Source organism: Tinamus guttatus, unplaced genomic scaffold, assembly GCF_059628265.1.
Source record: "Tinamus guttatus ecotype Peru unplaced genomic scaffold, ASM5962826v1 Tinamus_guttatus_pri_ptg000353l, whole genome shotgun sequence".
Taxonomy (NCBI): Eukaryota; Metazoa; Chordata; class Aves; order Tinamiformes; family Tinamidae; genus Tinamus; species Tinamus guttatus.
In genome coordinates this window covers 632,817-658,827 of record NW_028288887.1, presented here as the reverse complement: position 1 = coordinate 658,827, position 26,011 = coordinate 632,817, and the positions used below count along the sequence as shown (strand labels likewise).

The window sequence follows — 26,011 nt, the reverse complement described above, 5'->3', positions numbered from 1 at the left end:
CAGAAGATTAGGAGCAGGAGCTATAGATTTAATATTTGCAACTTTAGCATCCATCTTTGCTTTGGCCATATTATAGAAGAGTATAGGGCAAAGAGAGTGGAAAGGAGAGATGAAAGAGCAGAAAAGGGGAGAAGAGCTTGCAGATGAAAGGTGTTTATATTCCAGTGATTTATAACCACTGTCTAAGCAATCATTACAAAAGCTTCTGCATCTTACTGCTAGAGGTGTTTGTATCTGAGCAGGCATGGCTGAGTTCCAGTGGAGCTGGAAGAGTCATGCACAGTGCTCCTCCTATTTGTTATCCTTGAAAAAATCCTCAATTATAATGATCTATATAAATGTTAGAAATCTTAGTCTGTCCTCCATATTCTGGTTCAAAATAGTTTGACTCTTGATCTCTTTTTGGAGAATAGAATGGGGAGAGAATAAATTGTCCTACATGCTTCTCTACCGGTAAAAATTGATTCCTAACATAGTGCAAATACAAATGCTCAGTTAAGGAAATAAAAGCTAAATCTTAGTTCAGTTATGATAGTCTTGAACTTCATTGTGAAGGTTATTGTTGCACCTTGCGAAAGAACGGACTCAGTCTGGGATGCAGAGTGAGACAACTTTATTCTCAAACCAACTTCTTTTATACCCTTTTAACACAAGTGTTGCAAAGATTACAACCAATCAGCATCTTGCCAGCCGTGCAGTTGTGGTTATCTTCTTCTCCTTGCTTTGTTCCTCATCTGCTGACAAGACATTCCACATGCGGCTGTAGTCCTCCTCCTTTTCCTGCTTTGTTCTTTGCTGATAAGACATTAGTCCTTACGGGTCAGCCCATCAACCGTGCACTACTAAGGCATTCTTGTGATTAACTATCTACTAACAAGGCATCTATTATCTACTGACAAGGTACTATGCCTCCACAGGTTATTAGTAACATTTTTCTTTTACACTGTACTTCTTGTACAGTTTAAGCCCAGTAATAATTCTGTCAGTTGTCAAGTAAATTATGCAGGTAGATTGTCTTGGTCCCATCATATCAACCCGCACCTGTGTTTCAGGTATCAACTTGTCCCTTAGGAATGGGAGTTAAATGCCTAAGGGTGTTGCAGGATCTGTGGGACTTTGATGCTAAAGGCTTTTCCATACCTGTCTCTCTCCATAAGAGCCTCTCTCTTTGTGGATCCCTGCTGTGAAGCTTGCATCTCAGTTCTTTTCTTAACCCCTTTTTGCAGGGCTGAAATCATTTCCTAGGTGTCAAGAACCTTTTTGTTCTGTAATGCCTTTATTTGTTAAAACAAGATTTGCGGCTTTTTGGGAACAGCCTATAGGGTCCCTGGAGCTGGTTCTTTGCCCCACAGTGTATGCATTCCCCTCCTCTGAATATAAATTACTCCATTAGAATTGATTGCATAATAACTAACCATAATTTGTGTAATGGCAAGACATAGGTTATGGGCACACCAATTGCCAGTAACAGACAATGTCTTGATAGAGATTTGGATTGGAATCATATAATACCTTTATTACAGTTTTCAAGCCAAAATTTTGTGCAAGATCTTTTGCTTTTTCATAAGGAGCATGACAGGCCATACAGGTAGTGCCATGTGGAAATTTCCTCTTACAGTCCTCAGACAGAGCATTCATAACATTTTTACATAGTTATTTATCAGCTCTGTCTCTCTCACAGTCTCTTGAATAGCATAAGCATTTATTTTTATTTCATCTCTTTTCAAGGGAACATTACTGTGGTGAATTTAGTATCAAGACAAATGATCTTGCTGACAGATCTTGTTACATTTGACAGATGTTGTTACATTTTCAGAATGTAAAAAAAATCTTGTTAGTTTCTCCTTCAATTGATTTTAATCAAAAATATGGCAAAAATATAAAGGCTTTCTAAGATTTTTTTTTTAATCAAAGAAATATCATATAATTAATGCCACCAGGCATTTAATTTACAAACTTAGCTGCTCTTTAGTCCAAGGTCACCAATATGACCAGCAGGTGTTGACATTCCCTGGAATACCAACTCACAGGGGCAGAAAACGGGATTCATCTCCTACTCATGCCCCATCAGTCTGCATGCATCAAAGCAGCAAGTGAAGAGCCTGTTGAGATCCTTCCATCTCTGAACCATTGCAAAGTGATCTAATTAACAAAACGTTATTAAAATTTAGATCATGTGAACATATTACCACCAAAACATGCATTTAGATCCTTCTGAGGTGATTTGCAGCATTAGTTTTTGCTGGTGATGAAATCAAGGGTGTTGAATGAAAAACACTTTTCATTCTCAGTTCAGATTCAAAAACTTCTGCCTACTTTTTCCTTTTCCAAAAGGGAAAAATTCTGGAGGCCTAGTTAAATTGAGTAATAGCTGTCCCAGATGAGGATCCCTTAATTTTTTTTTTATTATTATTTTTATTTTTTTTATAAAAGTGATGTAACAGCTCATAAGTTGAATGGAATTTTTCATTGAGATTTCAGTTAGTGATATGAGGTGATAAGAAAAAAAAGAATAAACTAGAATGGAGAGTTTGGAGATGTCTGAGGAAGAAGTAACAAATGAAAGGATAGAATACACTGAATGGATTTCTATAGTTACTCTGTACTTCACTGGACGTATAGGGTAGTATATACAGCAATATAGTGTGAAAAATGTGACTTTGTAAATAGTGAGATAAAAGTTGAATGTGCTTTGAATAAATATATTAGAATTTTTAATATGCCACATAAAAGTGAGGGCAAGAGGCTCTTTTTTCAAGTGTTTTTCAATGAGGCTGCAAATTCATTGGGAAACGTTGATCACTTACCCGTTAAAGAATAGATGAAAAGAATGAGCTTTGAATAGAATAATTTCTATTAATGGTTACTTTTTCTTAAAATAGTGTTGCCTCTTGTAGTTTAAGATATTTTAAAATAGACCTCCTAAAAGGCAGAATTTTCTGCCTTTTGCTTTTGTATCTCTTTGAATACCTCCACAGAGCATAGAGAGAAAATCAGGTGGTGTAATGATGTTTGAACCTAGCAACTGTAAAGAAAAAATGGGTGAACCATCCAAGCATAAACCTACTATAGTACAAAAAGAGAACCCCCCAAACTGCACCTTTAGTTCTAATATAAAAACTAGATTGAATTTGGTTATTTTTTTTTTCTCACAACCTCCCTGGACTCTTCAAGAATATCATTTTGCAGATAAACCCCAAATTCATTATCAGAAACAAATTTGTTGTCCCAGCAACAGCCAGTATCAGAACTGGTCATATCAAACACAAAGTCAGTCAGTGTATCTGAAAAGTCCCTTAAATAAATAACTTTCACAATAGAATTATCAAAATCCATAGATTCTATATCTGTTCATCAACAGTGTAATGCACTTCATCCCGTGCACTGGATGTTGTCATGGAGATTACATCTGTGAAAATAAGCAACTTCTGTAATCTGGAATGATCTTTCTGAAGGGGCAGAGGAAGGTTAGAAAGAGCAGCAGCCTTGTTGCTTCTGATCCCTTAGTCTGATGCACAAAGGGCAGCTAACAATATCTTCAACAGAGAAGTCTAGGTATTAAAAGTCATTGTTTTACTGGACACTAAAATTAATATAATCAGAGGGATTTTTTTTCAATGTTCCCTTTATTTCTCCATCTTACCACTGGCCACCTTCTGTTTTATGGAGGCTCTTTCTCATTTCAATGGACTTGCCATTTGTTCCCTTACTAACAGGTCTAATCAATAACAGAATTATATTAAATTTAGAACATTTGGTTCTAATTTATGTAGTCTGTTGTCTATTAATTTTAATCAGATCTAGATGAAAAGATTCTGTATCTAAACTTTGTCTCCTTTTTCTAAAGCTGTCAACTTATCTTTCAAGAAATGTTATCTTAAATACTACTTCTCTAGAAATGCCTTGCCTTGTTTGTGAACTTGTAAACTTACCACACTTAAACTGGTTTTGTGGCAGTACAAATATATCTAAATTATTGAAAAAGTGATTTCAGACCCTAGAAGATTAGTCTCAGATCTTGTTCTTTATAAAAAGCTAAATGTACTAGGAGGATTTCAAAATTAAAGAACTTACTTAAAGAAATGACATCTTGATTGCCCCTGCAGCCACTCTCTGAAATGCTTCCCTCTCTTTAAAGTCGGAGGTTAGTTCACTTAAAAGGTTGTTGTGCTATTAAAACACAATTCAAACCTGCATAAGGACTTTCCCTCCCCCTTTTCCCTTTTTTAATGCATTTTTTTTCTGGCATATCCATCTATCTACCTATCTATCTATAATCTACTAGAGAAAGTTTCTTTTTAATGACTGTTTGTGACATACTTTTTTGTACGTCTCCTGGGGGGTCCTATTTTCCATTTTTCTATAAACTACCATCTTCCATGTTCATTTTAGCAGAGAAATTGTTAGCAAACATACAGTCATTGCACATTGTCATGCTGATTATTTGTCTGCTCAGTAATTACAGTATAAAATACAATAATTAATGAGCATTCTTGGATATTGAGGTTCTATATATTCATCAATTTTGGCCTAAATCACCAATAAAAAAAAAGGAATATTTTGCTATATTATGTTATGAAAGTCATTCTTTTATGTCATTAACTAGGAATTTGAGGAATGGAAGTTATTTGTATAAGAAAGTATCTTGCCAAAAGAAAGTTTTATCTTCAAAGCAAAATAATCTTTCTCCAATCTCTTCACTCTATTAGATGTTAGGAGCAGGCAGGCCTTCGAAGTCAAGAGCTGCTGGCCCACATTTCAGAAATACTTGGGCAGCCCTAGCAGCGCTGTGAAGGAGCAGAGCTGAAGGTGCTTTGAGTGTTCCTTAGAGCACAGCGTCCTTCTTGTGCGCTCAGCCTGCAGCTGTGTGACACGTGAGACCCATCTGTGGCAAGCTGGGATGTTGCAGATCTTACTGCTCTCTGAACTGTGTATTCAGGAGGTTTTTATATTTAAATATATATATATATTGCAACAGGAAGCTATGAATCCTTCTCAAGTTGCAAAACTGAAGACTGTAATCATAGTTTTAGAAGCTGTAGGCTTTTACATGTATTTCAGAGTAGTCCTTACTTTTATTGTGTAAGAATCACATTTTTCTGTTTCTAGGTTACTCTCTCTAGGCAGATGAAGGAAGATTCTTCAGCCTTTATTTTCCTTGTGCATTTTTCTGGGAGAGGATATTGGCAGAATAAATGCTTGTTATACTTGCTTTTTGGATGAATCCTTATAAAGCAAAGATCTCTGCCCAGAGCTTTCTCTAAAACGTTCTCTTATTGAACCATCTGGCTGTGGTAGTACAGCAAGAAATCAGTAGAGAGCTTGAGTAAGGAGACTATGATGCTAGAGGAAAAAACAGTGCAGATCCAAACTTACAACCCAGTATTTGGAGGACATGTTTTGAACATATAAGATTGGAATAACTAAGCTTCAAATGTTCATAGAATTACTAACTCCAGTAACTGTTAAATATAATTTAAAATAAACATTTAAGAAATATTAATTATAATTTTTCAGTGGCTGATTACATAATATGCATTGAAAACTTTTCAGATAAAATGTCTAAGTAGCTTTAGCTTTGTTTGCAAGAGTGGCATCCTAACTGAGAAATGTTCTATATTCCAAGACCTTTTTTTTGTTCAGTTGTAAAAGGCAAAAGTGAATCATATATTTTGATTCTTACCCAAATTAATTGAGCACCATGGAGAGAAACAAGAGGGAAAAATATCTTAGCTAGTTCTTCCCTTTTAAAAAGTTATATTATCTGGCCTTTGACCAGCTAGGCATAAACATGACTTTGCAGGACTGAGTTTATATACAAATATAGAAGTAGCTTAAACAGCAAAAATAAATTTCCATATTTTAAAAATTTACATTCCTCAAGCAGAGATGTTGTTCTTGGTGTGATTTGTGAATCTGCCAGTGTATTTTGGATGCTAGTATAAGTTAGTTAATAGTTAACATGCTTCTGAGCACAGAAAATGATAAACACATTTTGATACACATTTCTAAAACTGCACATTATAAATCTCCACTGGCACAATCGTTATTTACATGGAGTCAACTGACAAACACAATTTGATACATATATACTTTAATTTGACACTGGTTTATATATCCGTGATGAGATTCAGCACAGACTTAAAATATTTTAAATTAATTTAGTCCTTGAATAACTGTTCCTTGATTGCTTGAACATTCTGAAGTTTGAGGCACCTCCGGAATAGATTCCAGATATGGCATTGACATATTCTCCCAAAGGTTTCACAACGTTTGGGAGAAACCTGATGCAAGAGTAAACAAGCAGACAACTTTGACAACTGTGTTTGGAGAGGAAATAGTGGCAATGTAGACAATGTTCCTTTAGATCTACTGAAGTTAGTGTCAAAATTTCCATGCCCTCAGAGGCGCTAGGAGATCAAGTGTTTACAAAACAGACACCTAACTTATAATTGTCTACTATTGTTAATACATAGTACTAATCTGACCATGCTAGGCATGTTTTCAGAAGTAATTTAAAAGAGGGGATTTGACAGGTTATTTTCCCATGCACAGAGGCGCTGCATGAAAAACAAAGGAAGTTTGAGAAAGAGGCAAAAAATTGGTTACTGAAGAAGTCTTTATTAACAGATTGAAGTTGACTTTGACAAAGTAGTAGATGTGGTAGATATACAAGTGTCTAAAATGAAAGAGAATAGGCTTATACTTTATATAAGAAAGGGAGGGAGATAGCCCTGAATAGGAATAAGTTTGAGTTCTATCCACATGACAGAAAAAAAAAAAAAAAGATAATGCTCATTTAAAGCTCAGTTTTGACATTTTGCTTGCAAGGGAACATCAGAAAGTAGTTTGAAAAGCAAGACTAGGTAATATGAGATAGAACTTTAATACAGAAAGCAACAGACAGTGTCTTCTCAGCATAAAGCTGTTATCTAAAACTATTTATGGGTAAAAAGAAAATGTCAGAAACAGGATTAAGGAATTAGCTGTGAAGATGCAGGGCAAAACTGAGAGAAGAAAAAGAATATGATTTCAGTCAGACAGAAGAACTGAAACAGGAGAGGATGCTGAGTGTGGAAGTCAGAATTTTTAGAAGAGAACAGATTCTGGCCTCAAAATCTGTCAGAGTTCCAGCAGAATGAAAATAATTGATAAAAGAACAAACTAACTACTGAAAAATTGTGAGGTTCTGACCAACCCTCAATATAGCTATTTAGAAGACAAAACTCATAGCTGATATTTTTAAGTAGTGACCTCTTGTTTAGAACAATGTGTGAATCTAATCTTTCTAAAAATATCATTATTGGAAAAAGCATGTTCTTCTGAAGGAAAATTTCTTTGGGGGAAAGAATTATTCTCAATGAATTGCTTGATTTGTAAGAGTGATGAGAAAAAAATCATATTTTTTTTTCAAGTAAGTGACAATTTAACATTTAGTTTTTATTCATTTTGAGGAATTAAAACTTAAAAAAATTATCAAGTTAAATGATACTTACTCCCCTATGTTCCTTTAGAAGTACTCTGTGGAAATGAGTGAATTGAGTCCAGTCCCTTTAACAACTGAATGGAACTCTCACTTCATTGAGAGTTATCTTTAAGTATAGCAGTAATGGACTTGCAGACATATGGATCATAGAAAGGAAATGCACAGGTAAGACTTCCTATTGCAATAGACAAAGTGTGGTGAAGGTTTCCTGTAGGGGGGACGTTGTACAGGGGGGTGCCTTTGACCGTCCTTAACCCGGAATGTAAAGGCTGACGTGCAGAATCACTGAATTTCGGTAAACAACTTTTAAGGAAGTACCTCCTGTACTTGAGGAAGTTCCTAGGGCTGAGATACTGTTTTTAAATCTTGCGGTTAGGCGCTTGGATACGGCTTAGCAACCTATGATATGTTAGCACGTTAATGCTTGTAACCAATTACTGATGCTCTGCCGAGATGTTGCTATGCTAATTGCTATATATTGTGATACGTAATGCGAAATGAACGAAGTCAGTTCCAGCTTCTATGAAGTTGATGTCTGGCATTCCTGACCCGCTCCAAGCTGCAACAAGTGGCGCCCGAACAGGGACCGGTACAGGGACTTGGCACAATGGTGCGGGATTCCGGAAGACGACGTACGGGTGCGGCCGAGTGATCCGACCAAGAAGGTGGACCGGAGCGGGTAAGCCGGCCGTGATTGTGCACACGGAAAAGATGGCGTTGGGGGACAAGAAGCCAGGGCCCGGGACGGAAAGACGGCGTCAGGGGAGGGCTAGAAGCAGAAACCCCAGTGTACGTATGCATGGAGCGAGAAGCTGCCGTACAACTGCTGCTGGACTTATTAGCAAAAAGGGAGGCAGCAGTGAGCATGAAGAAGCTGTATGAGCTGTATAAATGGGCTAGAGACAAGGGACACTTGCAAAGCCCCAAGCTGAAGCGAGGGGGTTCTGAGCCCCACCATCGCCCAAAGGACATCACAGGGCCACCACCGGATCGTGAGCCTCCCGAAGCTGCGAGCAGTGTACCTGTAAAGGCCTTTGCAAGCACTTCAGGACCGGGACCGCCACGCCACCGAAAACCGCTGGTGTCTGGAGATCCATTGCCAACCCCCCCGCCCGCGTCCTCATCTGTGCCTGTGGCGCCTGCACCGTCTGTGCCCCCACTCCCGGACTGCCCCATCGTGCCTGAAGAACGGCCCGGCTGGGTCCAGGACTTGTTAGATTGCCTTGAAAAAGGGAGAAGGGGGGCCAGGAAAGAGAAGGCGAATGAGATCAAGGAAACTTATGTTGCTGGGGACTTGACAACAGCCAGGGGGGAGGTGCAGGGGGATTTGATCTGTCTTGTAAAGTGGGGGTTGAAGAATTGTAATGCTTTAAGTGAGGACAGAAACCGTTATTAGGGCTATCATTTCTATTTGCTATGTTCATCTCTATTATGTGTTGTATCCTTTGTATATTGATGCTGACACGAGGTATGGTTGAAAGGTGGAAATTTGTATGATCCGTAGAGTCATAAAATTATTGTACGAAATAGAATCCAGACCTTGAGAAAGAAGATGTTTGCCTGCCCAGGCTGAGCGATAAGGAGCACGGAGGCGGCTGCTCAGCCAGGCTCACAGCTGACCTCCTCCGAAAGCAGTTGAAGGTGGCTGCTCGACCAGGCTTGTAGCCAACTTAACTGCAAACATCCCCTAAACTAATTTGAAGGTCAAAACACCCGAGAGGGAGGAAGATGAGAAAGGCAGGACCCTCAGACTGACGGCTGGGACAATTTACTGGGATGCGCACCTGCGCAGGCAGGAGGGAAGGTTATGTGACTGAAGGCGGAGTTTGTCCGCCCCCCTAGTCTGCCTGCTGGCACGTACTGGCCCTACGTGGCAGGATGCACCGGGCATAAACAGACAGTGCAGAGAGAAAAGGGGCGGGTGAGACTCCTAACACGGAGGCCCACGTTGTCTCTGCGGGGACGCCCGCTGAGTTAGGAGCCTGTGAGCAACCCTCTAATCTGCCAACTCATGAGAATGTTCAGTCTCAGTGTCCTGCCCACAAGTATTACCTCACGAGTAATTAGGCATACTTTGCTTCTTTAACATGCTTTCACCTGAATAGCCGTAGCCACTTTGTTCTGTGTGATTATTGCCGAATCCCAAACCCATTCGCAACCTAATTGGCAACGAGGATGGGACTTGGCAATTGAGACAGTGGAACTCACTAGTGGAGTGCGCAGCTACATGAGGTCGTGCCACTGGACAGAAATTGTGTTTGTGCTGTTTGTGTGCGTGGTCTTTAGATCTTTATTGTGTAATATATATATCAGCAGAGAGGGCTGAATAAGCACAACAGGAAAGTGCAGAATTCGAAAGCGGGAAAGCCAGGAATAACTCAGACTATGGCGTCCCCCCCCCCAACCAGTGGAGGACTGGGAGCCGTACTCTGACTTGTATCCTTGGAAAGAGACTAGGGAAATACTTCAGCATGGGAAACAAGAATGAAGCGACGGCCAAGCTCCAGTGCAACTGGCACGGAAGGACCTGCAACAGTCCTTACAAATTGTAAAAGCCTCAGTTGTTACTGGAGCGGAGGCCTCCTTAATATATGGAAATCCCAAGCAATTTCTGGGGAGGAAACCAAATTGAAGCTATGCAAACACAAATAGAAATGGAAATCGAGAACCTTTCAAAATGATTGGGACATCTTAATAATCGATTTAAAAGATTGTTTTTTCACCATACTATTGCATCCTGAGGACCATGACATAGTGGAACGTATGAACCAAACGCTGAAATGCCAGCTACAAAAAAACAACAAGGAGGAGAATTGGGAATTATGCCTGCAGAAAAATTGGCAAGAGCCAATATGTTTTAAACTTTTTGAGATTACCCCAGGATAGCCTAGTCCCTCTGATGGTCAAATACAGGGCTGGGCTAAAGGGAGCCCTGACAGAAGTAGTCGGGTCCGTGTAAGATGATGCTGAGAGACTGGGACATGGGAAAATGGACGAGACCTTTGGACTTGATAACCTGGGGAAAAGGGTATGCTTGTGTCATTACAGATGCTGGAACCAGATGGGTGCCAGAAAAAATGGGTGAGACCTTGGCTGGAAGCAAACTTGCATGCATCAGACGTAGCAGGCAAGCAGCCGGTACTCTAGCTGTGGAAAGTGTGAGCCTGCAGAAGAACAACATGGGAGGAAGAAGTGTTACTGTTATTATTAGCTGTATATTGTGGCTTTTAGGAGGTAATGTTGCTTTTAACGCTATTATAGAAGCTGATGCTACTTTTAACACTAATGGATATGTTATGCTTCTTAGGCGTATTGTTAATTATACCCAAATTAAGAGTTGTTGGCTTTGTGGGACAGCAGATCAATTTGATGCAGTGGTGTTAGGTATTCCTCTAAGCAACTGGACAGACCTGAATCCATATAGTCTACTCAGTACATCATATCAGTGTAAAAAAGGGGGAATAGTAGGAGCATATCTAAGTAACGGAGGCTTCCCGATAGAAGATGGATACAATGAGCCGGACTAAGACCAAGGCAAAAAGATCGTGGGAAAGTCACCACCAGAAGTAGAAAAGGAAGAACCTGTGAACAAGCTTATCAGTGCAGGATAGAGGACTGTGTGTGGGCCAATCATGTCAAAATATATGGGTAACATTAGCCAGAGAGCTAAATACTACACAATTTTGTGCTAGCTTGGCGACACCCAGCACACCTTTTGTGACCTGTCTGGTAGGGGTCCCACTTGATGACAGTGAAGCTGCGGTTTTTGCGGCTCGCTATGATGACAATTGTAAGAACGCAAGTAGCAACTGGTGTGACTATAAGAACATGTCTGTCGTGATGTCGCAGTTCGAGTGGTGGGTTAACGGCCAGCTGGATATGGATAACTCGCCACAGGAGTTAGAGTTGCTAGATTCTCTTAATGCTACTGCTTGCGCTTTCTTGGATACCAGCGCCGAGGCAGTGCCACTGCCTTGGCCAATGCGTTTATCTAATAATACCACCCCCGTAGATCCGATTGGCAACAGTTTAAGTTGGGAAAACTGGTGTGCTGAGTCAGTCCCTGAGGTTAAAGGTAATGCCCTGCCTCGTAAACTTCCTCCCGGATATTTTCTTATATGTGGAAATCGAGCCTGGGCTGGCATTCCAGCCGAGCCTATGGGAGGACCTTGCACAATCGGTCGCCTTAGTATGATATGGCCATGGGCCACATGGGCCTCCTGGGAGCCGGAAAATAGCAGTTAGGCAACGAAGAAGTACAAAGGTTACTGTAAGTAGTGATTGCATTGATGATGTTGATTTATGGAGTGATTGGGAGGTGATAGTGATGTCTTTCTTCGGTCCTGGGGTGTCAGCCGCCCGAGCTCACAGGAATATTGAACGTCTTGCATGCTGGGCAGTTAAGCAGGCAAACGCAACCAGTATTGTGCTTAGTGAGTTGTCAGATGATTTAACCCAGGTACAACACGCTCTACTGCAAAACCATGCCACTATTGATTTCCTGCTTCTTGCTCACGGACACGGGTGTCAGGACTTCGATGGAATGTGCTGCTTGGACCTGCAAGATCACTCAGCAGCTATACATCGACAACTCCACGACTTGATCAAACATACGGAGAAAGTAACAAAAGATATTGGGTTTTTCAGACTTGATGGGTTAACTGACTTGTTTGGAATCGGGGGATGGATAAAATCGCTGGTGAAATCGCTATTAATGTTGTTACTATGGGGACTGTTGCTTGTAGTTGGTTTAATGATCGCTTGGATCTGTTTGCGTGCCTTAATATCATGTTTGTTAACTGCCTTTTCATGTAATCCGAATCTGACACCTCAAGGTTGGCTTGCTTCTCGGGGACATTTGATCTAAAGAAAAAGGGGGAGATGTAGGGGGGACATTGTACAGGGGGGTGCCTTTGACCATCCTTAACCTGGACTGAAAAGGCTGACGTGCAGAATCACTGAATTTCGGTAAACAACTTTTAAGGAAGTACCTCCTGTACTTGAGGAAGTTCCTAGGGCTGAGATACTGTTTTTAAATCTTGCGGTTAGGCGCTTGGATACGGCTTAGCAACCTATGATATGTTAGCACGTTAATGCTTGTAACCAATTACTGATGCTCTGCCGAGATGTTGCTATGCTAATTGCTATATATTGTGATACGTAATGCGAAATGAATGAAGTCAGTTCCAGCTTCTATGAAGTTGCTGTCTGGCATTCCTGACCCGCTCCAAGCTGCAACAATTTCCTTTAGTATATATGATGTTGTGAGGTTGATGAAGAAAGCCCTTTTATTAAAAGAGAGAGAGGGAGAAAGAGTTGGTGCCTTTCCTCTTTTTTAAACAAAGATTTTTTCTTCTGCATTTAACACAGCAGCAAATGGCTACAAGGAAGTTAGCTGGATCAGATTCAGTGGTTAAAAATAGAGATAGCTTGGCTAATCAACTAACAAATGACATCAGCAACAGAGAAAAGACTGATTTGCTATAATAGGGGTCTATCATGATATGTGAAAAGGAAGTCACTAGTTAAGTAAAACTTTCTTCTAGTTTCAGAATTGCTGTTCTACCTGAAATACCCTTCTATGTAAACCTGTATAATATACCGAGCTATGACACATTCTCAGGAATTTGATCATGTATACGGTATCTGTTTTCCTCACAGAGCGGGGAAAAGGAAAGAAGCACATCACTAACCATGTTCAATGTGGCACCTCATTGGCAGTGCTGAAATGCTTCCTGAAACCTTGCTAGTATTAGCTGCTGTGAATAGATGAGACTCACCTTGCTTTTCTTTTACAGTTTTGGCGCACACATTGTAGCACAGATTCTCTGCTGTCTCATAGGAGAGCCCAGCTTGCAGCTTCTGCTTTCTGGACATACAGATAAGACCTGGAGGAAAAGAAAGATTTCAAGGATGAAAAAGGAAATAATGAGGTTTACTGCAAACTCACGTGTGTGCAGTGGGAGTGCTGGTGGACCAGGTGAGAAAAGCCCCCAGGCTGGGCTCTCCTTACTCTTCACGCAGCTTGGTCTCAGTGTGCCACCTCGCAAGAAGAGGTTATGTGCAAGAATGTTTAGGGAACATGAGGACAAGGACACTGGATGCCATGGGGAAGGTCAAGCTAAGTGTCGAAGTACAGAAAATAGGCTTCACTTACTGTGCTCTGCAGGCAACAACTGTGGTTTTTTGAGTTTTGTTTTTGAATTTAATCTATTGCATTTTCAGAAGGATAGTGCTGTGTTCCAGAGGACCCTATGTCTGTTTTAAATACTGTGAAGGTTGCACAAAATACTCCAATATTTATATAATAGGTGGGAGCATAAGATGTGATAGGGTTACCCATATGTGAGCGTTGGCACGGAGGAAGGTGAGGATTCTTCTTTTCTTCCAAGCCTTCCCCTGAGAAAGATGAACACAGTAGTAGTCAATTCTATTTTGTTCTTCATTACTCCTGGACAAGTAAAAATTCTCATCAGAGTATTTGCTTCTCATACTGTTGCTTAGCGTATTGTAGAAAAGTATTTCCCACAATTTAGTAACAATCTAACTTCTTTATAGATACAGAAATGTTCCCAATAAACCCTCCTTTCATTTTTCTCCTTGTGACTTTCCAAACAGAAACTTTTTAGGGGGTTTATTTCTAGTAGTCGAGGGATTGGACTTAATTTGTTTTATTAGGGAAGTGTATTTTAATTTGCTGTAAATGACTAGACTGTTTATTACTGTCAAAAATGATGTTATTTATGAACATTATATACGCTGCTCTCTACCACAGGCATACAAATGTAAACATGTTTGTGAGTGAGGTATATTGCAGTTACATCCATAATAACCAAAAGTCTCTGGCTATAGTCACCTCTGTTATGGTATTTTACAGTCAGGGAAGCAGTCAGTTTTTTTAGATTTCTTCTGCAAAATGTTTTTCTTGATTCCAGATAATCGGTATATTAGTTATGCACTGAGGAGGTGATATCTTGACATTGTTTCAGCTCTCACTTGTGCCAAGTATGATGTGATGTCAAGCACAAAAATATTTTTTCAAATTTGCATTTTTGCAAATTTTGCAATCCCATCTTCATTTGGTTCAACTGCTAGAAGTGAAAGAGGGAAGAGGAAAAACAGCCATGCTACAGGCTGTTCACAGCCTTTGGACTTGTAACGTAGGATTTATCAAGTATTGCTTTAAATACCCTAAATCTAGGTTTCTGGTGTAAAATAGGCAGACATCCCCTAAAGTCTACAGAGATAGGCAACTATGATTCTTTTTGTTTTAACCATAGTTAATCCAATATCTGTGAATGTTAAGATTTTAGTGAAGAACACAGGGAAATTCACTGCCTGTTTCATAAAGCACCGTGCTGTTACACAGATGTAAATATCCCAGCTAAAATCTGTTTTCTGTTAGTAAAAGTTTTTTTTTTTTTTTTACTGTTTCCAAAAAGAACAAAAACGTTACTGAAACACATTCATTTTAGAGTATCAGTGGCTGGAGAATACAGCTCTGCTTTTAATGGTAGATTTTTCTTCAACTAAAGATAAGATACAAAAATGTGTTTTAATACGTAAGATTTTGTAACCTATTTGAAATTTAACTGTGTGTGCAATTTTCCAGGTTGTATATATACTTTTTTTTATCTGCAGTCTTCTTGAAATGGTGATATTCCAAATTATCTCACGGATGTCTCTTTATTCTCCCACTTTTGTGTTTGAGTGGTATTCAGAAGAACTTCTGAACCGTAATGAGTGAGTATATATGCTACAAGCTTTGCCCAAAGTATTACTTGAGCATTATTCTGAAAATAGGAAGCCTCACACTTAACAGTAACTTTCTGTGGGATGCATCTTTATTATGAAGTCTTTGTGAATGGAATAAAGTTCTCATTCACTTTTCCTTCAGGCCACTGTTTCACTAAGAAAGGCAAGAAAAATGTTAGCCTTTACTATTTTTAGCCTAAAATACTGACTCTCTGCACTCGAAAAGCATTGCTTAACTCTGTACTGACTTTTTATTTTTATACAGTATTTAGCTAAGACATTTTAGTCCAAGTCTCTGCAGAGCAAATAGATGCTAATGAGCTATGAACCCATGGAAAACATTGGATATGATGGAAACATCAATAGATTTTCCCTCTAAAAGCATAATTGCAGCTGTAATTATTGCCGAATGTCAATTCAGAGCCGAGAACAAGAAGAAAGCGTGTTTCATGTGGACAGAGACATGTTTAAATATCCTGTTTTTTCATGGCTTATTAAAAACAGAAAAAAAAAAGTCTGACACACTAGGCAGCCTTCACTCAGCTGAAGTCTAAAAGTCTCCCATTTGTCCAGTATCTAATTTTAGGCTTCTCACTGTTTTCCAGTGATTTAAATAAAGGTAGTAGGTACCTTTTGTCCCAGCCTTGGCCCTAGACCAACAGTCTGTCAGCTCGAGCTCACAATTATTTTCCTAAAATGTAATGTTTGTCAGGAAAAACTATTCACTTTTTCCTAAAAATATTTCCTGTACATACCTGGCTATATCACTGATCCTCCAAATTTGAGAAAAAAAGGTAGGAATCTATCCTCTCCCCCCACATATTTTTCCCTGATCTTTAGCAAATGAAGCTTTACATGGGTGCTAGATGTATTGTGATAAAGAGCAGAGAGGATTGTCCAGCCCTGGAGTTGTGCAAAACCTGACTGAACACAGTCCCAGACAACCTGATGTAGATTACCCTGCTTGAGCAGGGAGTTGGACCAGATAATCTCCAGAGGTCCCTGCCAGCCCCAGCTATTCTGTGGTTCAGTGAAAGCTCTATTTTTGCAACCAAGGCTATTTGGACTGATATTGGTCAGTTAGTATTGATCTTCCCAATTTCAGATTCTGTCTGGCCAGAATAAAGGCAGAGGGACACATTTTGACTCCAGCATATATCTAAGAAAAGGGTTTTGCTCTGTTAGGGAGTGAGGGGCTGTAACACCTCGCTCTGAGATGCGTTCTGCGTATGGCTCAGTCCAGCTCAGGAAGTAGCACCTGGCAGTGTCTACGAGTCCCACGGCCGAGTGTCCTTGGGTCAAGTACCATGGCTGAGCAGTGTGTCCTCTCGTAACGCTCTCTTTGCAGTGCTACCTTTCAGGACTTTTGCACACTTGAGTCTGTGTAAAGCATCTATAGAATATGTAGTAACTTTATTTACACCTAACCACTGAGCAAATAAAGCATATTTATTCATAATTCACATAGTTTGTTGAGTTGGAATGAGTACAGGAAGAAAATAGATTCATGAATTAGACTATATTTCTTCTGTGCCCTTTGGTTTGCCTTTTTCTATTTTTAAGAATTGTGAGAGTTATAACAATAATGATTATTATTTAGTCATTTTACTTATGGAGTTATATATGCACCTTGTTCTTCTTTGATAAAGCAGTTTTAGCTGAAAGGGAGTTTGCTTTTATGTAGAAATGAAAGGCAGAGTTTAATTCTGCATTCCTTCAACACCCTACAAAAGTGTATCTTTGAAATCAATTGTAACTGATCTTCTGAAGCGACAGAAATTATGGCAAGAGTTACTTTCAGTAACTCTCAGACTAATGCTTGCTATAGATGTCTCTTCTAAACCAACTGTTGCATTACTAGTTCTCAAACACAAAATGAGAACATCTTGATAATCCTTCAGTCATGTACTGCGCTTCAGGATATAAGAGGATGAACTAAACATATACTCTCACGGGGATGGGATACATCTGTTTGATAACCATTCTTAACACTAAAAAATGCTAGTTCTTTCACTCCACCCTAATTTCTTTGTTTCATTACAAATATTATCCTAGTTACTATGTTACATCTAGATCTACAAAAATAAAAGGCTGCTAATCATTCATTAATTTAAGTTAAAAAGTGTAAACCCCAGATGGACTCTTATACCTGGATTTAAACCCCCACGCAAGATCTTCCTAATATCTACTGCTTTTGTAGAAGAATGACTGGGAGGATCCATATGCCTTGGGACCCCACTGTCTTCTATAAATTCTGTTTAGATTCAAACCTTTCTTTCAGAGATCTGAAATTCACAGATATCTTGTTTAATCAACCTCACAGGCAGTAGCATTACTCCCAAAGAATGATTAAATACACCTGCTTTACATTAGCATTCCTGTTCTTGTGGGGTGTAGTTAGGCAGAACTAACTCTGCGAGTTGCAGCTGCACAAAGCTGGATGTGGATACGGAGCTTAGCTTTGAGAGGTGGTTTCCCTTGTGTGGAGTAGGTGCCCCAAGAGAAAGGATGGTTGGGTTCAGATCTCAGTGCACACTTCTATATTGAAAACTGCACTTCGTATAAGCATGTAAGATGGCAAACATATATGAACAAAAAGAAAGGAAGGGTACAAAGTGTTCAGAAAACCAGGGTATCAAAGCAATGCTGGGGATAGTCCTGAGCAAATTAACCCAGTTTCAGGTTTTTAAAGAAGCTATGGTAATCCTATTAGAAGTAAATTTATGATGAAGCTGAGTTTGCATTTCAAGAAATAGAGGTGTGTAATATACCTTACATTTGCTAATGTGCATTCCAAACAACATACTTAAGAGCTTGTTCATCCTTTGCATGCTAAGACTTGATTTTATGCTTCCAGGTTTCTATATTTTCCTTGATACATTGGCAGTGTCCCTCATGCTCCTAAATTAAAACATATTTGCTGGAAAGTCCTGACTTTTTTACTCCAGTAAACACAAAAAATGGTATCAGCTATTGCGGGTGTAGCTCACAATCTTAAACTCAATTCTTGTCAAATTAGAGGCTTTTCTCTTTTCTTTAAAGGAAGACTGTGACTCTATTTCTTCAACTTGTATATAACAATAACAATAATAATAACCTGGCACGTGCTGTGTGGTTTTATTCCTTTGATGTCCCAATGCTATTTGAAGCAGTATGACAGGCATTATCCCAGTTTTACAAATGAGGAAGCCAAAGCTCAGCATGTTTAAGCAAATTTTCTAAACTCTCAATACTAAGGTGTTCGCAAGTGTGGAACAGAACAAGCAGTCCTGCACCTTGTACCCTAAGCTATGCTTTTCCATTTCATGGTATTTTTGTGCAATGTAACAGTGGTTTGCATTCAATTCTTACTAGTTTGAGGCTAACTAACTAAGATGGAAGCACCCTTAAAGTGGGTTGAATTTTGCACACTTTTGTTATGGGTGTTTTAATTACTTCCATATCCTTTCTTCCTTACAGAGCTTGACTATGCAGTCAAAATATCAGCTTTTTGACACAAGCAGATAAAATATATTGTTTTTCTTGTTGCTTTTATTATCAGAGTAGCAGTACTGAAGTGCTCCATCTCTTAGTAGACTCTTTATCTCATAATCTTTTTTCTTATTTTCATTATGCAATCAACACTTACCTTAGTTGTGGTGGCCTAACAAGTGCTTAGTTCAACAGTCTTTTGTTCTTTTCTTTGTCACTCCTACTCAACACAAAGGACTGCAAAAAAGGAAAAGAAATGCAGTGCTCTTAAGTTACAGAATAAAGTATACAAATCAGAAGTTACAAAAGGCTATTACATTTGTCTCAAATAAGTGCTTGCTTTCACATGCAAAAAGTAAATGCACCTCTGTAAAACACTGTACATCTGCACAATAATAAATTATTGTATTTCTCTTTTTTATACTACTTTATGTATTTATCTGTATATAAATTACATTTTGGTGTTTTGGGCTTAGGACCCAGAGCATACAATAGCTCTTAATCATAAAAAGTCATTTTGGGAAAAATAATGCCTCCAATGAACATAAATACATTTTCCATCTCTTTATATTAAAGGCTCAGCTCTTATTATTCAGTTGGACTCGATAGTGCAATTTCTTATGTCTTTGAGAAGTTTCATTTGCTATTCCTCGTACATATGGTACACATCCCTCCCCCACCCGTTCCCAGGACTTGGGTCCTAAAACAAATCATCTATCATCTCGCATCAGCAGAGTACACAGGTCTGCTCCTGTCTTTATTCAAATCAATGAAAAAAATGGCCATTGTATTAATGGTAACAGAACAGGTTTTATATATGAATTAAAAGCTCCTGCTAATTGGTCAACATGCTCAAAAAGTTTTCTTAGAAGCATATCTAGAAAAGGTTGATCTTTCTCATACCAAGTTTTGAATACCTGGGTTATGTGCAAAAATCTATTTCCATTAACAGAGCTGAGAAGACACAGACACTTTGCAGTTGTCCTTACTTCCACAAGGCTTGGAAGGTACGAATCCAGATTGGAAAGAAAAACAATAAAGGATTTTTTTGGTAACTTATTTTGCCACATGTTACTGCATGTTATTCCTTAGTTTCTCAAACTCTACTTTTTTCCCTTTTTTGTTTTGTTTTTGTTTGTTTTTTAGCTTGATTAATTTTTGAATCTCACATAAAATTAACGTTCCTTGGAGGATTTTGACCTCTCCCTTCTATTGATACCTTCTTTGCTGCAGGAAATGTATGCTTCAGATTGGCATCTGTGAGGCAGGCTCTGATTTGACTGCTTGGGATATGTATGGTTGCAGTATAGCAGTCCTCTTGTAGTGAATTAATATACATTTCCTAATAGATTCCACTTGGCCTGAGATTTATTTCTAAGGAGCTGATGAAGGAGACCAAAAAGGAAAGTTTAATTAGTAACTGCCTTCACTGATTATCTGTACCTTTATCAGATATTTTGGGGAATCTTTGTCCTGAAAAATAGCATTTTAACTGCAAGCACCTTACATAGAGACAGCATCTTGAGTGATATAGCTTGGAGAACAAAGCCTTCTGAGCTATGATGTAGTGTGACACAGCAGATGAATATAATATCCTTGAATATTTCATTCCAGAGTGGAATGTAAGACCATACTGTGAGAGCATATAGTCAAAAGCTCTATTTATTAGTTTGTTTCATATACCAGTATGGGAATAATTTTGATTTACCAACTTAGAAAAAGCTTAAAAAAATTAGCTCTTCTGTAATAGTCCAGCATTTCTGCTTCTTACCTATTTTTTCTTCAGGGCCTATCCCTTTTCTTTCAGAAGTCAAGAAGATTTCACAAAAGCTGCCAGATTTATGTCCGCTACTATAGACATGTGACCTGTACAGAGACAGACCCAACTGTTATTAAAGGTCTCATGACTGTATGGCCCTTCAAGCTAAATTTATTGCAGACGTTTTTTCCACTGTTAGAGACAGACTTTCATGATTCCAAAGGACACTTCTCTGTTAACCACCAGATGCTAATTCAAAGATACAGCCCAGCAAATATGAAGAACAGAATGTTTAGCATTAAATGTTATTAATGTTCTTTCTGCTTTTTTGAAACAGTTTATATGCAGATAGCTGGCAAAAGCCTTGAGGGCAGTTAGCTCTTTCCTGTCAAAATATAATGTAGTCCGTAATGCGTTTTGTGGTACTGTTATAAAATTAAGTGCAAAGGTTCAATAGAGTTTTACAAACTGTCAGCCAGAAATGGATGAATTTCAATTTTGAGTGAACTTTTTGAATTATTCTTATTTGATGAATGTTTTGATACTTTATGCATAAACTATTTGCCATATTTTTTCTATTTACCAAGTCTCTACACATTATCTAAGTACAATTTTTTGTGTTTTCTTTCATTATTAACCAAGCTGCACTGCCAGTAATAGGCTACAACAGTTGTAAACGCTGTACAAAGGAATAGCTATTCTGCATGTAACCACTTGTTGAGCAATAACTCTCTCAGTTTCAAAACAATTCCAACACAGTTCAGAGCAAATTCAAAATATATAATGTAAACTGCATGTTTATAATCCGGTTCTGTGAGTTTCCTTTCTTCTCCTTCTAACAGTGAAATTGCCAGATGAGCTTACATTAATATTTCCTAAAATGAATTAATTCTCAAAGTTTTTGTGATAAATTTTTGGCTGGAGATTACAAATGCAAGTTTTGCTGTTTGTACTGCAGAAGCTATCATCAGAGTCATTGTTACAACAGGATAAGGTCTCCTTTTGCAGTATAGTAGAGAAGACGTCATATTAGAGGTCTTTTACCAAGGTATTTTGTCCTTCACTGATTTATAACAATAGCTGTCTATATGTGTGTTTGACTTGAACAGACAAAAAGGAGTTTTGTTTTTATTTAACTTCCCCATGGAGTTTTAAATTTCTTTCAGATAGGGAATACTTTCTGTTTTTTGAAGTTAAACAATAGTACTTATTCACAGTATCTAATAAAGGCAGTGGTTAGGAGAAAGGGAAGAATTATATTTCTAGGTAAGATTTTAGTTTCCTTGGAATAAAAATCTTTGTTCCTTTCTTTACTCTACAGAGATTCATTTATCTAGCAAGTCTCTAAAGGGAAATTCCCTGCCTGACTATGCCTTACATTCATCTTTTCCTTTCATTTACTGTCCATCGGTAGTGTTCTTTTTTTCAGTGTAATTAACCTTTAAACCTTATAATAGTTATAATACTGCAAGAGAGATAGAGACACTTTTTAGCTGCCTTGGGTCCCATGTGACCTGCAGGGAGAATAGATTCAAAATGGACTACTTCCTCCCAGGGCAATACAAGACAAAAGAGAAAAGCATTGTCATTGCCGAACAGCACAGTGCTAGAGTAACTTCAGTGTGAAAAAAGGAGGAGTTGCAGCATGTTAGATTTCTTCCTTCAGAGCCTGCATTATCACAGGAGAAGGATTTCGGAGGATTTTAAAAACACAGTTTGAAATGGAATACTTGGAGAATGAGCTTTATAAAGCCAACTGATGTCTGAGGACTTTTTCAGAATGAGCATTGTTATGAAACCAAGATCCCGATCTACCAGCTCCTTAAGGACTGCCGATGCAATGTGGTAACGTGCTTGTTTTTTTTTTTTCTTTTGAGCTTCCCATCCCACACAGACATGTCTCAAGAAAGTGACAGGATTTAATTGTGGTTCCATAGGTTCTGCATGCTTATTGAAGATGTTCAGCTGCTAAGTTTCACAGTTAATAGTAAGAAACAAAATTATTTACCTCTTTTTCTTGTGCAACACTCTGTATCTAATATTTTTATAATGAGACCCATTTCGTAAGATTTTCACATTTTGGTTACTCCCTGAACTTTGGAATAGTTTCTGATTTTTTCAGTAGATTTGTTTCAACAATAAACTTAAAATATAAAACTTTCCATTTTGGAGGCTGAAGGGTAAAATGAAGTTAACGTTTACATGCGCTATTTTAGGATACGTGCAAGTAGTTTTGCTGCATAAACAAACTGACTAGCAGAGGTGAGTGTCCTGGAAGGGGAGAGATTTTACAGTGGCAGATGAGAGACTGTGCAGTGTTGTGCTTCATGCCTTTCCTTCCAGGCAGGGCTCAGAGGAGTAGAAGCAGATTGTATTAGCAGTCTGCCTGCATGATTTTCTTGTTAATTTTCCAATTAGCAATTGTGAAAATTCTGTCTTTGGATTAATTCTTTTTCTTGTGAGAACTTTTTGCATCATATAGCTTCATAGGCACAGAAAGGACAATTTTGTATTAGGATGATTAGATTCCCACTTTTTTTTTTAATCTCTCAATATTTTTCTTACAACCGCCATCATTCTTATATCCACACAGTAGACTAATGGTTCAGGATTATATTTAGCTGGGAAACCTGAGTCACTGCCATAAAAACTATATTTTAAAATATAATCTTCATTTAGAATTAAATGGGTGATGCCTGAGTGCAAGACAGAGTAGTAACAAAATATATTTCTTTGTGACCAAATATATCTAGCTAATATAATTGAACTTTAGCCTATTAAAAGGCTAATGTTTTAAACAGTCTTGATTCTGAAATAAATCATTTCATTCCAGGTTATTTCACTACTACTATTAAAGCAGTTACAATTTTTTTCCAAATTATCTTTTGCTAAAGCCATCTTGTAGTAGAAAATTAAATCAGTACCCTACTCAGACTGCTGTGTAAGTAATCACAGCTGTTCTCATATGCCGCTGAGGATGAATTTTGCTGAAATAGCAGTAAGATTTTATTATTATTATTATTATTATTAAAATTCAACAAAATAATACAAAATTAGTAAACTTTATATTGAAAAAAGTGATATTTTATTGATATTGCACTGTCTAAGGTAGTAAAACAATAATGTCTTGAAATGTTGCATAATAAACAGAGTATCTCCAAGTCAGTGAGTTCATACATATAAGCCCTAATTACTATATACAAATATGCAAAAAAATCAGTAACTTTCTGATTAATTTTTCTGTCCTTCAAAGATATATATATATAGAGAGAGAGAGAGAACTCATTCTTGAAGAAAATATATATATATATATGTTCTCTCAAGCAGATAAATCCTCTGTGCTGAGATGTGCAGACTGATATGGCTGCTGGGGAGCTCAGCAAAAAAATAAAGTATTTGTGAAGGACTCAGCAGGTACACTGACTTCAATGAGACATACACTTTTTCTATAGGACAGAGGACAGTATATAAATGCAACTGGGAGTCCCATTAACAGCATGCACACTGCCAGGCTGTTGATGAAATCAGGCTTTTATATCTCTGGACAGGATGAATCTCTTCCTCTCCAGTCATCTGTGAGAGATGGGAGTCTGTTGCCACCATGTCCCTTGCTACCTGCCCCTTGCTGTCACAGCTTATGACACACTCTTGAACAAAACGGATTTGGGAACTCTCATAGTTTTTGGTGACATGTTTAGTAGCTGAAGGGGTAGAAGCAAGCTGCATAGTGTCTAGACATATGGGGACTTGAATTACCAAATACCATATGCAGAACTGGGGAGTTTCTGAATGCTGAACAAAGACTGCAAGCTAGAGATGACCTTTACTAGATGAAGTCTTGGTGGAATTCATAGCTGACTTCAATTAGCCACATAGCCTTCATAAGCAGTATGGGCCTGAAATAAAGGCCAGGGAAATTTGAGGTGGTATATATTCTGCCAGTGTCAGTCTAATGAGGAAACCTGTATAGTCAGTGTTATTTTCCACAATGTAGTATGTTAAACACTGATATTTTTGCCAAATGAAATAGGGACACAAATGTTATTTTCTCTGCTAACTGTGGCATTTGAATTAATCAGGTGTCAGGCTTTTTCTAACAATGTAAGAAATGTCCTACTAGGCCTGACTAGTGGACTACCTAGCTTCGTATTCTGTCTTCATTAGTGGCAACAGGAGAATGGAGAAAAACTGTCCAATTTCTGTAGTCCCTTCTTATCATATTGCCCAGCACCCACAAATGTTATATTAAGGATATGAATGAGTTCTTCCTAGTCTGTGCCCTTTAAAGTCCATTTATTTACCCGCTGTCTATTTGTCTCATCTGTTTTTAGAATTCGCTGACACTGTCTTCCTTCACAACTTTATGATAGCCTTACTTGCTTCACAAACATGACCTTCTTTACTGAACTTTGAACTTGTTCCCTACCAGTTTCAACAAGTGACCTTTAGTTCTGTCATTGCAGGATTTGGTGAAACACTTTGTATTCATTTTATCCACCAACTTCATGATTTTGTAAACCTCAGTAATAACCTTCTCAGCCTTGTTCTGCTGAGCCATCTTAGACTTTCCTACTAAAGCAGCTGCTCTATCCCTTGGCCATTTTAGCTTCCCTTCTCTGTATCACCTGTGTGTCCTTGAACTTTACAGAGATCAAATTGCATCCATTATTCAAGAAATGGGCACATCAAGGTTTTATATAGGAGCAAAATTACGCCTGCTTTTTTCTTGATACTACCCTGACTGATACTAACCAACATATTGCTAGCTTTTTTTGGCTGTCACTGCAGATTGAGTCAGTGATTTCAGAGAATTCTTTTGCTGAGTTTTCGTGCCAATAAAATCTTTTGGCATGGTCACAAGTCTGCATTTTTTTTTTCATAGCAGAAGTATCAGACTTGCCAACACAAAATTCAAGTATTTTAACATGAATGTGAAAAGAGACGCTATCTACAAACAATAAACATTTTTAAACAAACAATAATATTGCAAAACATGCCAAATAAAACTTCAAATTGTAAAGTTTGTCTCCAGCAAATAAAGGGCACTTCCTCAGAGACATGCTCTTTCAAGCAACATTAATCTGTCCAGTAAAACATAGAGTATTCTTTCCTCACTGCTTGCAAGTACATGTAGTTCTCTGCCACTCTGTTTAGTGTACAAACAATCCCTTCTCAATTTGCCTGAAGATCCAAACTCATCTTTACAGCCCTGTTCGTTCTCATACCTTCTCCCATTGTGGATATGTGCATAGAATTGGGTCATGGACAAAGCTCCACTACAATTTAGCTGGGCCATTAGGTCAGTGTGATTGAAACACTTTAATTTCTATCCTCAGCATCAAATGAGGAGTGTTGTGGCTGGCTTTATGGGCAGCTGACTTGACAGCCCAGCTCCTACCACCAGAAGTTCATTTACAGCTGGATCAACTGATGGTAGGAGGTAGCCCAAATGCCCACTTCTGAAGTAATACTGAACAGCTGAGGGAAGTACCCTCCCTTTTATTCATTCCCATTCCATCATGACTATTCAATTTGTTGCA

General features: G+C 38.3%; 1 protein-coding gene across 1 annotated transcript in view; it reads left to right on the top strand.

Moving 5' to 3' along the window:
• The first annotated feature begins 22,251 nt into the window (after nt 1–22,251).
• LOC104564663 (3',5'-cyclic-AMP phosphodiesterase 4D-like) overlaps nt 22,252–26,011 on the top strand; it is a 161,108-nt gene continuing 157,348 nt past the window's right edge. The window contains exon 1 of the mRNA XM_088529873.1: nt 22,252–22,316. Within this exon, the coding sequence (XP_088385999.1) occupies nt 22,252–22,316 (65 nt within the window). The remainder of the gene's footprint in view (nt 22,317–26,011) is intronic.